The 14,767-nt window shown below is 57.2% G+C and overlaps 1 protein-coding gene across 9 annotated transcripts in view; it reads right to left on the bottom strand.

Annotated features, from left to right (window-relative positions):
* KIAA1614 (KIAA1614 ortholog) overlaps window positions 1-14,767 on the bottom strand; it is a 47,583-nt gene that overhangs the window by 12,340 nt on the left and 20,476 nt on the right. For 4 of the 9 annotated variants that reach the window (XM_014845269.3, XM_070497990.1, XM_070497991.1 and 1 more), the window contains 5 exons: window positions 12,118-13,682; window positions 10,259-10,415; window positions 8,334-8,592; window positions 5,221-5,348; window positions 4,278-4,462 (listed from right to left, as the gene is read on the bottom strand). In XM_014845269.3, the coding sequence (XP_014700755.3) occupies window positions 4,278-4,462; window positions 5,221-5,348; window positions 8,334-8,592; window positions 10,259-10,415; window positions 12,118-13,682 (2,294 nt within the window). The other 5 variants (XM_070497989.1, XM_070497995.1, XR_011498331.1 and 2 more) reach the window with 4 other exon arrangements.

A 14,767-nucleotide genomic window follows, 5' to 3' on the forward strand; every position in this document is an offset into this window, starting at 1 on the left:
GAAGGCCGACCTAGTGGGTGCTCTTTGGGATAGTGGGGGCAGGTGCTCATAGAGGGCACTGGTACACACACATACACACACTCATTATTTCCACCTCACAACCACAACTAGCCTTATACCCAGATATAGTGGGCCCGCCTCTATGGCATAACTTCATTTCTCCATCTCTTCTTTTAAATGCTCCTAGTACAAATAATGCTTTAAGCTGTTATTATTCATGTATACCCCAGTGTGAATGAGCTAATCTTTTTCTGAGATGAGCTTTGATTGTAGAATAGGGAGGAAAGTAATGTTTAAAAAATTAGGAAAGAGACATACTCAATGCCTAGCACTGTGCTAGTTGGGATTCACAAATAAGACCCAGTTGCTGGCCTCAAGTAGCTGGAGGGGTGGGACGGTATCATTGGAGTAGCGAACATGGCTGAGGTCAAGTCCAACCCTGCTTTGCCTCACAGTCTTGTCTAGGACCAGCCCTGGCCTCAGTCTTCCTCGGATGGGGTTCCTCACTTACGATTTGGAGGCATCTGGGCAAAAGCCCAGAAAACGTAAAGGTTCTACCCCCACATTTGAAGCCACGGTGGCTCAGTTTTCCCTTCTTCACTCACACCCTCTCCCCCAGCTTCCCCTGAGAGGCGGTGCCTGGCCAGGAGGACCATTCCCTGGGTCTCTAAGGCGCAGAGCGAGCCCGGGAAGAACCTGTGTCTCCTCCTCTCCTGGGTCTGACCCAGAGCCCACGTCAGTGGGGCAGACTCTGGGGTCCTCGGGCCGTCCAGGCTGGGTCCCCTCGGCCTCTACTGGCCACACAGTGCTGAACAGTCCTGCTGAGGGAGCCCCTCTCGCCTCAACTCCTGTGCAAAACCTTTCAAAGTTCCCTTCAGCTGCTTCCACCTGAGAGGTTAAAGGAAGCCCAGGCTCTTCCAGGAAGAGCCGGGCACCCCGCCTGCTCTCTGGGCGAATGCAGGGGTCTGAGAGCTCAGCCCAGGCTGCTGGCGGGCTGCAGGGGACGACAACACCTGCAGATTCACCAAGTGCCGCCGTAGCACCCCCACTGCTCCCCAACACAGGCCGGCTCGGCTCCTGGCTGCTGGCTGGCGCCAACTTAGGAACAGCAAGCAGCTGCCCACATTACTCTCTACTTCCTCTTCCTAAAATCAGCTTCCTCAGAGGGGCCTGAAAGGGCATCTCCTCTGTCCTCAGTCTCTGGCTGAAGCCATTTGACACATTGTGGACTGGCAGGAGATCATCTCTCTGGTCCACCCAGCCCCCAGGAGCTTGGTTCAGCCCAACTTCTGGCCCCGACAGAAGTCAGGCTTTTCAGAGGTCACGCTCCGCAATCTGGGTTCTGAAGTGCATTGAAATCTCCTCCAAGGCACCTGAAGGTTTGTAGCTCTGGGCTTAGCCCATCCACCCTTTCGACACGGTCCCTGTCCCTACGAGGCTGTCTCCTGATGTGGTACGTCAGCCAGGCGGCCACACAGGCTTCCCTCTGGGCCTGCACCCTCATTCCACTGCTCGAGCTGGGGCTGGAACCACTTGCCCGCCCTGCTGCGTGTTGGTGGCACGGGGAGAGGGCAGGTAAGAAGGGAGGGTGGAGCCTGCAGAAATGGCTCCTGAATAGCAGGATGTGCGCGTGGGGAGTGATGGGAAAGCCCAAAGAATGCAGCCAGAGCCAGACCAGACCCTGATGTCATGCCGGCCATTTGGGGGAGACTGGGGTAGGTTTCACAACAGAAAGTTATGACAGAAATACGACAGAGAGACTGCTATTCCAGGATTGACCGTCTGCTGGCAATGGCCTCGGGTAGGGTGCGTGGTCTCAGTGTGGTATTCACTGAGAAGCAGAAGGCACAGCCCGCTGTTCTCACAGGCTGTGTAGCATCGATGTGACAGGCAGCAAGTTAACACCACATCTTGACGTTCAGCGAGGAATGCAAACCAGCCCCGGCCCAGGCCCCTCTGAGGCCCAGAAGAAGTGACCCTCGGCTGTGGGAGGATAGCCTGTGGCAAGGAGACACCAGCACCAGCCACGTCCTGTGTGTGTGGGGATCTCTGTGTGACATCCAACGGCCAACGACAGGAGCAGGGCACCCCTGGGCAGGACAGGGAAGGTCTCACACCAGCCCAAGGGAGGGGTGCCCTGGGGAGCAGGCAGGGCAGAGCCAAGAGACCCCTGCCCATGAGAACTCCATGACAGGTGGTGGGGGAGGGGCTCCCATTGCCGCAAAAGGGCCCAAAGGGACTTTGGGGAAGGAGGAGGGCAGAGGACACTGCCTAGTTGTGTGTGACCTCACATGGGCAGGTGCTGCAGATCATGCCCGTCCCTGTCTGGAGTTCATTCTCTTCCTAAAGAGGGAAGGGAAGAAAAGTACCAGGCACTTTCCTATGTACCTCATTGAATGCTCCTTATGACCACTCCAAGGAGATTTTATCATCTTCAGGTTAGAGAACTGAGGCTCAGAGTGGGTAAGTAACCTGCTCAAGGTCACACAGCCAGCAGAGGTGCTGGAGTACAAACCATGCTATGTCATCTAGCTCCATGCCTTCACGCTGCCTCTGGGAGGGCCTATTTCCCCTGACCTGAGGGGAGAGGAAGCTGCAGGAAAAGGCGGAGTGGCTAACAGCCTGCTGAATACTTTATGGTGATCCATATTTGTGACAAATGCCATCTCCCTGTGAGGACAGACGATGTACCCTCCTGACCAGAGTGGGGAGAAACTTGTCCTCTCTTTCTCTCACATGCATGTAAAATCCATCAGCAAACTGAGTCAAAACCACTTGCAAGTCAACCAGGATCCAGCTACTTCTCACCGTCTCCATGGCCAGCCCAGCCAGGCCACCACCACCATGTCTTTGCTGGATGACTGAAGTAGCTTTAAAGCTGGTCTCTCTGGTTCCACCTTCATCCTACCAGGGTCCAGTCTCCCACAGCAGCCAGTGACCCATTAAAAGTGTGCATCCGGGCCCGTCAGTCTCTGCGCCAAGCCCCCCATGCTCCTGTCTCACTCGGAAGCCAAGGCCCCGTGATCTGAGCTCAGCCCCTCCCGCCCCCTCCTGCTCTGTCCAGCTTGACCACCTAGCGGTTCCTCCATATGCCAAGCTCGCTGCCACCCTCAGGGCCTCCGCACTTGCTGTTCCCTCTGCCTGCCCGCCCCCCAGACACCACCTGGCTCCTCCCTCCCTCCCTCCAAGTGCCATCTTCTCAGAGAAGCCGCCCACCTCCCTTCCAGACTCGCCTCTCCGCCCTTACCCCACTTTGTTTCTTAGTTCTTTTCGCTAGCTGACATATATAACACATAGTAGATAACACAGGGATGCTTTTCGTAGCTATAGTCTGTACCCCCCAGGGGAATGTGGACTCCCGAGGACAGGGATTTTGTCTGGTCCACTTACTGCCATCTCCCCGCTCTGTACAGCACCGAGGAGGGGCTCAGGACACATTCATTGAAACAACGACGGTGGAGCAGATGCAAGAACTCGCGGCCGTCTGCAAATGTGGCAGCAGGCACGTTCTTTTCCAGGTTAAGTAACTGACCCAGGAGATCAAAGCACGGCCAGGGCAGGCTTCTGAACGTGTCTCTCTCTCTCCCTCTCCCTCTCTCTCCCCTCCTTCCACCCCTAGCACAACTGTCTTCCTTCCCTACTCATCTTGTCTGGGAAATATCTTTCAGGGGCCCTCGCCCTGAGATGGATTCTGGCCCACAGACCTCGGGTAATGGCCTGGGCAAGCCACTTTGCTCCAAAAGACTCATGGAGCAGCCTGAGAGCTGGCCAGAGTGCAGAAGGACGTCCAGAGCCCCTCCCTGACCCCACAGTGTTGGATCAAGACCTAGCGCGCAGCCGAGCCAGCAGCCTGCGGCCAGGATCCAGGGGAACACAGCCCTCAGGAGCCAGCCTGGGGGAGGAGCCTGGATGCAGACACACTCAGCAGCTGGAGGAAGGGAACCATGTGAACATAGCAGCCACATCGAAGGGATTGCCAGAACCAGCAAGCACCATCTCCCTCTGGCTCGCCAATGAAGAGATGGCTTCAAACTTCTGATTGTAAGCCGTCAGCAGACAGCAGCGGGACAGTGGAGTCAAGCCGCCACGTCTACCTCCTCCAGCAGCCCGGCACCTGGACTCTTCGGAAAGCCCCTCAGGGGAGAATCCCGGCTTTTGCTGAGAGGCTCTCTGAGCTCCGTGCTCAGCCAAAGACCAGAAATGACCCCAGCCAAAAGGCATTGCTGGGTTTGCTAAGGTCCCAGGGCTGTGGGGCCCAGAAAGGGGAGGGGGCATACCTGAGTCCCGACGCCCGTTCCCCGAGGCCACACAGAAGCCGAAAGTGCCCTCTGGGGAGCGTTGCAGCTGCAGCTGGCTTGTGCCATCTGGGAAGACCTCCACCACGCGACCCACTGTGCGCGCCAGGCTGGGGGCACCCACGTCCTCGATGCTGAGGGCACGCCGGGGTGGGGCCTTGGCTGGCCTGCAAGGGGACCGGAGACAGAGTGAGGGCAAAGAGGGCCGGGCACTGGGGCCAGCCCCTCTGGCTTAAAGATGACTGTCGCCTCTCCACTGGCGCTGGAGGCTGGGCCTCCACCGGCCTCAAACAGCAAAAAGAGCCTGCCAGGATGGAGACAGCAGGTTCCGCGGCTGTCTGAGACTCCTCGGAGCCTGCTGCAGAACCAGAAGCCACCCCAACCACCAAGAGCAGTGGTTTCTCATCTTTTTAGGTGCAGAGACCTCTCTGAGAATCTGACAAAAGCCATAATTTCATATAAACTTTCCAGGAGTTAATGGACCCCCCAGAAGTCCCTCCCTGGAGCCCCAGGTAAGAGCAGCTAGCCCAGAGGGTCTCATCAGAGAGGGTGGGACTGCTCTAGGCAGGGTCACAGGTCAAGGGCCTCTCTGGGGGTCCCTGTCTCTGGATGTTTAACTGGAACTTTAGCTGGGCCAAGGAAGCTCTCTGAACACCCTGATTTCCATGTCTGTCATTAGACAGTAGAGAGACAGGGGAAGCACGTCCCCACCCCTTCTCAGAGCTTTGTTGAGCAGGGCAAGGGCACTGAGGTGCAGCTCCAAGTCTCCGGTGGCAGCTGAGGCACAGGCAGTTGGCCTCACTTTCCCGGACCAGGTTCCCACTCAGGGCCATGCTGCTGAGGCAGGAAGGAGTTAGGCTTATAGCTCCACTCCAGAGAACTCCACTCTCTGGGCTTATCCTCCAAGCCACGTGCCCCCTCTTACCTGCCAGCCGCGCTGTGGGCCCCGGGCTCCCCTACCAGGTAGAGGCTGGACCGGTCCACCTTGCCGCTCAGCAGAGAATGGAGGTTCTGAAAGGAGGCAGCTTTCCGATGCTGGTGAGAGGGTGACACCTGGTGGGAAAGGCCCAATATTGCAGGTGAGAAAAGCCACCTGGCAGGGGTGGACATGACCTGACCCCAACCTGAGGGCCTTCTAGGACAGTAATGCATTGTACAAGCTTTTGTGATTACTTCAACGTGCTCAACAGGAATCCCCATAACTTACTCAAGGGGATGGGCCTAGACAGGTGATCTGAAGCTTCGAGTGTTTTCTTTTTGGCTAAACAACTTAGTACAATAATACTAATGATCTCATTGATTACGAAAATCTAAATTTCTCATTGATTAAGAAAAAAAGTGAAAGAAAATTAATTATAAGATAATAAACAGAGTTTTAGAGTTAAAATCTTAAATATTATTTTGTGATTCCCTAGTTTCCCTTTTATGATTGCTTACATTCAAAAATTTTTATTTAAGTATCGATGCAGCTTAAAGCCTTGTGCATAAAAAGATGGACAAGACAAAAGTCCCTGAGGAGTTGACCCCACGGTGGGGGTGAGCGCAGGGAAGTCAGAAGCTCTGAATGCATGTTGTCAGTGCTCAGCGGAAAGCACAGATGACGTGCAGGGGAGCAGAGAGACTGCCGCTCACGAGGTTTGGGGACACTAGAGGAGCTGACACCTGAGCCAGGCCTGAAGCACGAACTCTCCAGGTGAAGACAGAGGTACAGGTGCTCCAGGCAGAAGAAACAGTGTATGCAAAGACACGGAGAGGCGAGAGAAAGCATGGTATGTTCTGGAACATACACATGGTCTGGGTGGCTAGGCTGCAGAGGTGATGGGAGATGGGCTGGAGCCAGGGGCCAGACCTGGAAGGGCCTTACCTGGCCTGCTAAGGAGCCACTGAGTGATGCTAATCAGGATAGTCACAAGATCAGCTCTGTGTTCTAGAAACTGACCCAATGAGGAGGCTGTTCCGAAGGTGGGGAGTGGGAGTGGTGGCAATGGAGGCAGGGAGAAGCTGACTTGTAAACAATACTACACACATGGATCACATTTGGAACCCACGCTCTAAAGAAATATGGCCAATTATCAAGATGATTCAGAGGGGAGCCTGGCCTTGTATCAGCGTTCAGGGCTTCCTGGGATAAGTCATGTCCAACCTAGACCTGAAGGACAAGCAGGAGGTCCCTAGGGAAAGGGAGAAGGGGAAGGGGGTACAGCCTTGCAGAGGCAGGTTCAAAGGTCAAAGAGCCACAGCCACTAGGAGCAGCCAGCGTGGGCAGGAGTGCGAGGTCACTTGCTCACTCAGGAGGGCAAAATGAACACCAACCCGGTGCTGCGCCTGAGCACCACACACACCTCCTCTCACCACACACACCCCCTTGGCAGCACAACAATCAAACAGGAAGGAGTCCACCCTGAGATATGTCAGAAATATTTCTGGGCGAGAGTTCTTCTTTCCTCTTCTTCTCTCAGTTCTTAATGTTTCTTTCTGCTGCTCCGTCCTCCCCACACTTGCTCCCACCCTGTCTGGGCCAGACTACTCTCTCTTCGCCCCTTGGCTGCCTGGGCCGTAACCCCTCTACTACACTAACACGCCATCGCCCTGGAGGGCTGGACAGAGATCGGAGCTCTGATGGCAACACGTCCGGGTGCCCCGGCCCAGACGCACAGGGGACAATCTAACATCACGAGGAAAGTGAATTCCTGGAGCACAGTGCCACTCTGGGCTCTTCTCCCCAGCTTACAATCGCTCTGCTTCCATTCATTCCTCCAGCAAATATTCACTGAGCACCAACCACGCACCAGGTGCTGTTCCTCGTGCAAGACAACCAAGGGAATCTCCATTCGGCCCGCACTCTCTTCCCTACTTCAGCCTGAAAAATGAAAGGCTCCAGTGCCCCAGACCACATCACCTGCTTCCTTGTGCCCAGGGGAGGGGGGCAAGGAATAGAATAACAAACATAAACCTGGAAACACCTCAACAGAACAGGGTTTTCAGAACCTAGCTGAGAGTCAGTGCGCTGCCGCTGGTCTATCCTCCAGCCCACGGGGAGGAAGGACTTCAGCTCGCTGCCCTGAGGTCCCTCCCTCCCTCCTTCACTGTGCATGGACACTATACTAACATTGTACTGAATACTGGGAATATAAAGATCCAGTGCCATTCCCTCAAAGAATTCACTCCAGTGAGGGGAGAAAGACAAACATCAGTGAAAATACTATGTGACAAGTTCCGTGAAGCAGGGAAGTACGAGAGGAGATGGGAACACAGAGCAGGGCCCCCCAGCTCAGCCCAAGGAAGGGGTGGAAGCTGCTTCCTGGAGGAGGCAATGCCTGAAGTGTGGATGGGTGAGCAGACATTAGCAGGGAGAGAAGGTGGAGGAAAGATTTCAGGTGAAGATTCAAAGTCAGTGTGTGACCTAATTACAGAACTGCAGGGAGGCCGAGGGGAAGCGGGGTCAGGTGTTAGAAGCAGTGTGATGGGAGACTGCAGCAGTCAGATCACAGAAACGCTTTGGCAATGCCATGTGATCTGAACTTTATTCTGAGGATGAAAAAGTACAGCGGATGTTCAGCAAGCGGGTGGCAAGGCCAGATTTGCATATCAGAGGACCACTCTGGAAGGCACATGGAGAAAGACACAGCAGAGATGCCAGTCAGGAGGCCCTTGAGGTAATCCAGGTGTGAAGTGATTTGTACTCAACTAACGGAGTCGCTGTGGCCATGGAGAAGGCTCCAGAATGACCAGGCAGTAGACTCCAGGACTTGGCAGAGGTGGTAGGGTTGAGCAGAGGAGAGGGAGGAGTCCAGGATGAGCCCAGGCAGGGGCAGCTGGTGGAAAAACAGAAGTGGGGGAGGCTGCCCACCCCCACCGTGTCCAGGGGAATCCAGGTCTCCCAGATCAACCGTGGGAATGCCAGCAGCTTCCCGGCCTCCACTTCCGGCTCCCTGGGCGCATCCTCAGTGCTCCAGTTCTCCTTTCCCCTTTCGCTCCAATGGCGGCTCCTCCACCACCGGCCTCACACACCCCTCGGCTGGGGCCCTCAGGACTCACCACACGGAGGGATTGTAACGATGGGGCTCTCTTCACTTTGGGGGTGCTGGTGTGTGAAGCTGGGCCAGGCGCAGGGGGCTGCAGCTGCTCCACGCTGTAGCTGCGCGACTTGCCCAACTTGGGCCGCGTGCCCTGGCCCAGGGCCAAGAAGAACTTTTTCAGCCCCAGGGTGGAGGCGATGCCGCTGCTGCTTTTCTTGTTCCTGTCAGAAGGGGCGGCTGAGGGTGGGCCAGGAGCCGCGCTGACCCCTGGTAATGCTCTGAAATGCAAGGGTGGACATGAGGTGGGCAGGAGAGGGCTAGGGGGCAGAGGCCAGGGCGGACTGCACCAGAGGCCCCAGATGGGCCAGCACAGATGCCTCGTGGAGGATGTGAGGGCCAGGCTGCAGAAAGAAAGGCCAAGCGGACTTCTGCTGGATCCTCTGCTTGGGTAGCTTTTAGGGAGAAGAGCTCAACCAAGATCCTTGGCGTCCCACCGAACTATGGGTTCACCTAATCATTCATTCAGTATTTTTTTCAGGACCTCTTCTAGGCCTATTGTAGGCACTGGGGCACGTGGTAATCAAGACAGACAAGGTCCTCACTCTCAGGAGCTTATAAACAAAGCCTAGTAACCAATGAGGAAAACCGTCCGTGACTGATGAGTAGGGTGAAGCAGAGAGCGACAGGGTGGCCAGGAAAGGTCTCTCTGAGAAGGTGATATTGAAAGTGAGAAGTGAGTGGCAAGAAGGAGCCAGTCCTGCCGAGCCCGGAGGGGAGCATTCCAGGGCGAGCGAACAGCTGGCATCACGGCTCTCGGGCAGGAAGAGGCTCGGCGTGTTCCAGAACGCGACGGGGCCAGGCCGTTAGGACTTGGACGGAATGCGCGAGGGGGAAACAGGTGCCAGATGAGGTCAGACAAGTGGGCCGAGGCCAGATTACACTGAGCCATAAGCCAAGGTAAGGGGTTCGAATTCTATTTCACGTGAGAGGAAAAGCCATTGGGGGGTTTAAGCAGGAGAAATGACATCATTTAAGGTTTTAAAAAGATACCTTTGACTGTTGTGTGGCGAAGGAACTGTAGGGGGCAGGAGCGAAGGCAGAGAGCAGGCAGGGGTTCCACAGAAGAGGGACTGCAGCTCAGAGCAGGAGAAACGTGGGACAGGGGGATGAGGAGCTGGAGACGACTCGCAGTGGACTCGAGTGGGGGAGAAGGAAGAAGAGCAGCCCGGATGTGCGGGGGGAGCACCATGTGGATGGCGGTGTGTCTGCTGGGAGGAGGACCGGAGGAGCAGGAGAGAATGAGATGTCGGTTTGGTGGTGTTGAGTCTGAGGCGCCTCTCAGACACCCGAGTGGAGATGTCGGGGGAAACCCGAGGTACGAATCTGGAGTTCTGGGGAGCCTACTGGGCTGGAGATGGAGATTTGGCTCTTGGTGGCATGTGAAGCCTTGGGCCACATGTCACCAGGAATGGTGTGCAGTGCTGAAGGCCCCAGCCAGAGGACTGACTCACCAGGGCTGGGGGGCCCCACAGCGTGGACTCAGACCCTCCACGCTGCAGGAGAGAATGGAAATGTGAAAGCTGGGTTCAGTTTCCTCAGCATCTAGTTGTTTCCAAGCCCAGAGTCAGAAGCGAGTCCTCTCAGACAGACAGCCCCAGCCTGGGAGCACCTCAGGGCTGGGGCTGTCTGGTCGGCTGTGCCCAGCTGTGCCCTTGGAGCTTGAGGCTGTTCAATGAATGCTCACTGAGTGAATAATCAAGTATAGTAGACTAAAATGGTTGGGAAAAGAGTATTAGGGTTCCATGCTTGGACACAGTCCAGGAACCTTCAAGGATTTGGGAGTAGTGAGGCCAGTCATGCCACCACTCCAGGGGGCTCTCTTTCCCCACCCAGCATCCCCGGTCCCCCAGTCCTGTGGTCAGGGTTCTTGCTCCTGTCACTTACCGGGATGACGCATGCCCTCCAGAACTCAACTCTGTCCTCTGCAGGCCTCCCTCTGGTTCTTGGCTGGACTCTGGCTCCTCTGAGGCCAGGGAGAGGGTGACGCCCTTAGAGCTGATGGTGCTGGCAGCTGCTGAGCCGAGAAAGCCCTGGAGTCCTCCTGCAACAACCACAGCATCCCTCCTGTGTCACTCACCCATCCCCACAGGTCACGGTGGGGGGAGGGGTCATTCCCAATGACAGAGGCTGGAGAGCCAAGAGAAGCTGGGCCGAGGTAGGAGCTCCAAGAGAGCAGTGGATACAGTGGTGACACATCCACGAAGCAGGGAATGGGGTCTTGTTTACCCCTGTAGCCCCATCACCCCCAGCACAGCACCTGGTACACAGTAGATAATTAATAGGTGTCTGTAAGATGAAGCGGCTGCTTGTGATAAGTCATGACCCTCTTATATCAACAGATAGTTGTTGTGCTGCAATGTGCTAGGCAATGAGTTAAACCCTCTACAGAGACTGTGTCCGGGTTCCTAGGAGATAGCTCCTAGTATTACCCTCAGGAACAGGGCAGGAGCCTGGAGCGCAGAGGGATTCGGTGACATGCCCAAGACCTCCTGGCTAATGAGAGGAGGGGCCTCACTTGGCCTCTGCTCCAGGCCCGAGAGGTGGAGGCCAGGCTGCCCAGAAAGGGCAGCAGATCTCAGTAGGGACGCCCCACAGGAAGTGGTTAGGGGCAGCCAGCAGCCAGCCTGGAGCCCACCAAAGAGAAGGCACCCGCACCTTAGCACAGGGCGGGAGGGAGCTCAGGATGGGCCTGCTTCCTCAAGGTTCATGTGAGCAAGGGCTGGAGAGGGGAAGTGTCTGTGTCCCCCTGTGCAGTGGAGGGGGTGGTCAGCCCCACCCACATCCGGGGGTTGTCCACCTCCTCAGTAAGTTCGATATGGCCTGTCATCTCTGTGCCCTCTCCTCCTCTAGCCCCAGGGCGGCCAGAGTCATGGCACATGAAGGCAAAGTGTGTGGGGCGGGCTCGTTTTCTCTGCCTAAGAGTGAGTGGCTGAGTTGCTCACCTCAAATCACAACATCGGGAATCAGAGCCTAAGGCTGTTGACGCTCAGCACGTGCCCACAATACTAGGACCCCTTCTAAGGGCAGAGGTAATATCCTACATCCCTCAGCAGCCTTGCCTGCTGAAACCTACCAGCCTGCCCAGCAAGGCCAGAGGTCTGGGAGGCTCTGCCCGCCGGTCACTGTGTCCTCCAGACAGCATGCCTGCCTGGCCACAGAAGGTCTCAAGGGCAGGACTCTTGCTGACTTAGTTCACACATTCCCCACAGTGCCTGGTACAGGGCCTGCATGTAGCAGGTGCTCGATCCATACTGAATGAATGAAGGAGTGCATGAATGAAATGAAGATGCTGAAGGGGCGGGGCCTCAACCATGTGATTGCTAGTCATTTGCTCCTCTGAGCAAATAATAAATCCTGGAGCTGGTGCCACTTCCTGCTTTGTGGGTCGGTATTCAAACTCCTTTAAAGCCCAGGCCTCCAGCAGCCACAGAGCGTGTAGCTTCCGAACACCCCTCAGGGCGCCCAGCAGTTCCCACCACTGCCTCCCCATGCTCTGCACCCCCGGAGGGAGCTGGCCAATCCGCCTCCAGGCTGATGTTGAATCCTGCACCCAGCCCACAGATCCCAAGCTTGCCCAACACCTGCCGCTGCTCGGAGGGGCTCCAAGGGGCTGCTGGGCGTGTTCGTGGCTACGTCACCTATTAAGATGAAAGGTAAGTGAAGACCCTGAGTGCCTGGTGGGCCACAGACCTGGCCTAGGGTCTCTGCTCTAGGCCTGCCCTAGACCAGGGGCAATCCCTTACCATCTGCATGGTTCTCCAGGGGTGCCTCAGGCTCCTGGCTTCGGGGGCCCTTCTCCACTCTGCCCTCGCGGACGGCTCTTTCCTGGGGCTCCTGCAGCCCCCGAGGCACGCTGTTGTTACAGTTGTTGGTGGATAGGGCCAGCAGTGCATGCCTGACTTGGGGGCTGCAGGGCTGGGTCTGCGGGGGGCTGAGTTCACAGGTCCTGGGAACTACACTTCTTGAAGGAGGCACAGGGGTGTCCGCAGGCTGTCCCTGGTCACCGGGCCTGCGGGGCCCAGCCAGGGCTGCCTTCCTGTGAGACACAGGTGAGGTGGTTTTCCTTGAAGAGGGAGGGGTTGGCACCCAGCCTTTGGGGGAGCAGGAAGCGGTTGGCTGCTCTGCCTGGTGGGGGGCAGAGGGCTCTGCATGGCTCTGTTGCTGGGAGGAAGCAGAGACAGTTTCCAGAGACTGGTGGCTTTCTAGAACCTGGGCTTGCCTGCCCGGCCCCGAGGACACCAGCTTCATGCAAGAGGCCGTGGCACAGACTGTCCTGTACTGAGCCAGGGAAGCCACGGGGTGAGCCCAGTGATTTCCCAGTTCTGGTCCAGGCTGCCCCTGGGATCCCAGGGAAGTCCTCTTAGATTCCAGGACAGGAGGCTTAGAGAAAGCATCTTCTCTGGGAAACAGAGTCCCCTCGGGTGTGTGTGCTCTGCCTTCTTTCCCCTCATCTGAAACCTCCAGGGGATCAACCCCAGGCAGGCAGTGCGGGGCCTGAGGGCACCGGGGCAGCTCCATTTCAGCCTTCCGGAACCACCTGTGGCCTTCTCGAGGCCTGGAGCCCGGCAGCCGGGGGCTGCTGCCTCGGGCCGGGCTGCGGGTCCTGTCGGGCTGAGAGGTCCCAGCCTCCTCGCTGTCGGTCCTGCAGCTGTCGGAGGTGTCCGTGCTGTCCAGGGCAGAGTCCACCTCCTCAGGGCGCACAGGGGCTCCGATGTGTGTCTCCCGGATCCACTTGGCGTGCAGCCCCGGGGGGACAGGGAGGAGCCTGATGGGGGCGCTCCGGCCTCGAGCACTAAGGGGCTCCGCCAGCACCCTCTCCGTCCCACAGGCAGCTTTGCGCTCCTGGTGGGCCCTCGGGTCGGGGGCTGCCTTCCCCTGGGCGGGGCGTCGGTCCTCTATGCAGTTGCCACAGGCTCGGCACCTCCTCTCCCTGCCCCGTGCGGGCTGCGGCGCGGGGAGGGCCCTCCGATCCCGCCCGCCCACCGGCCTGCGGAGGGCCCCCTCCACGGCGTCCCTGCGCTGGAAGCCCCCATTCACGTAGGCGGCGAGCTCTGGCTTGGAGCGCAGGGGGCCCTGGTCCACAGTCTGCAGCGCGGAGCTGAGCACGTGGCGCTGCCGCTGCTGCAGACGCTCCAGGTAGCGGGACTCAGCGTCGCGAGCAGACTCATCCTCGAAGCGGACGTGGGACGGGGAGGTGCCCCGCTTCGGACTCTCCCCGCTGGAGGAGTCACTGGTGTTCCCGTTCTGGAGGTTGTCTCTGCAGGCAAAGGTCATCCTTGGGCCCAGGGCTGGGCTCCTCTGGCCATCTCTGATGGGAGACAGGAGAGAGGTCACGGAGAGAGGTCACAGGCCGAAGGATGCAGAGGAAGGCACTCTGGGGTACAGTCTCCCACAGTGCTCTGTGGTCACTACAACCCCAAAGTTACCCCAAATCAGGTTCCTGGGGAGTCAGGCAGCAAATCAGAGTTGCTTCCAAGCCTATCCTGACTCTGAGACACAGCGCTAAACAAAATCAACACGACCTTCCTCCCTTTTGTCCCCCTCTGTTGCCAGGCTCAGCCTGAGTTCAGAGGAAATATAATGAAACTCAGGACTGTCGAGAAGTATGATACCAAAGTCCTCGTGTGTGTGATGTGTGTGCGTCTAGGAGAGGACGTGAGCCCGGCCATCACAGGCATGTGGTAGTGATGGATTGCGGCAACACTGTATTTCCTATAAAGGTTTAATGGGAAGAGCATATTTTAAGTCTCTACAGAGGCTGTGTGGGGCCTGAAGTCAGGGGTCCTAAGCATTCTCGCTCCCAAAAGTGTCCACTCGGGACTCCTGGTCATCTTGCTTAGACAACATTTAGGCAGAATGACTCCTGTGTCTCTCCTTGCACTCTCCACCTTGTCTGTCCGACACCCACTCCTGTACCTGGCCTTCCCCAGCCCCCTCGCACACCCTCCCCTTGAGAAGCTGTGCTGGGAAGTCCCAGTTTCTGGAGGCACCGAGGCTGGCGGTCAAGTCCCACTCAGCCCAAGGAAACGCCCCCACAAATCTCACACCAGGGTCCCCTCGAGCCAGGGAACCTGAGCTTCAGGCCACTATGCAAATAGACCCAGGCCCATAGGCCATTTCCCCTCAGAGGCCACCTAAGTGAGGACCCTACTTCTCTTTTCCTTTCCCCTGCAGTGGCCTCCCCCCCATCTATTGCTAAAATGTTAGAGATTCACATCATTTCTCTCACTTATCGTTTCTTCATCACTCACGCCGGACCCCTGCAGTGGCCTCTTATCTGGCCTGGCTGCCTCCTGTCTGTTGGTCCCCATGGAGCACAGCTTCATCACAGGGGGCACAGGATCAAGTTCACACACTGTGCGGTAAATACACAGCCCTCCACATTCCTCCCTG

This window comes from Equus asinus, chromosome 25, assembly GCF_041296235.1.
Source record: "Equus asinus isolate D_3611 breed Donkey chromosome 25, EquAss-T2T_v2, whole genome shotgun sequence".
Lineage (NCBI taxonomy): Eukaryota > Metazoa > Chordata > Mammalia > Perissodactyla > Equidae > Equus > Equus asinus.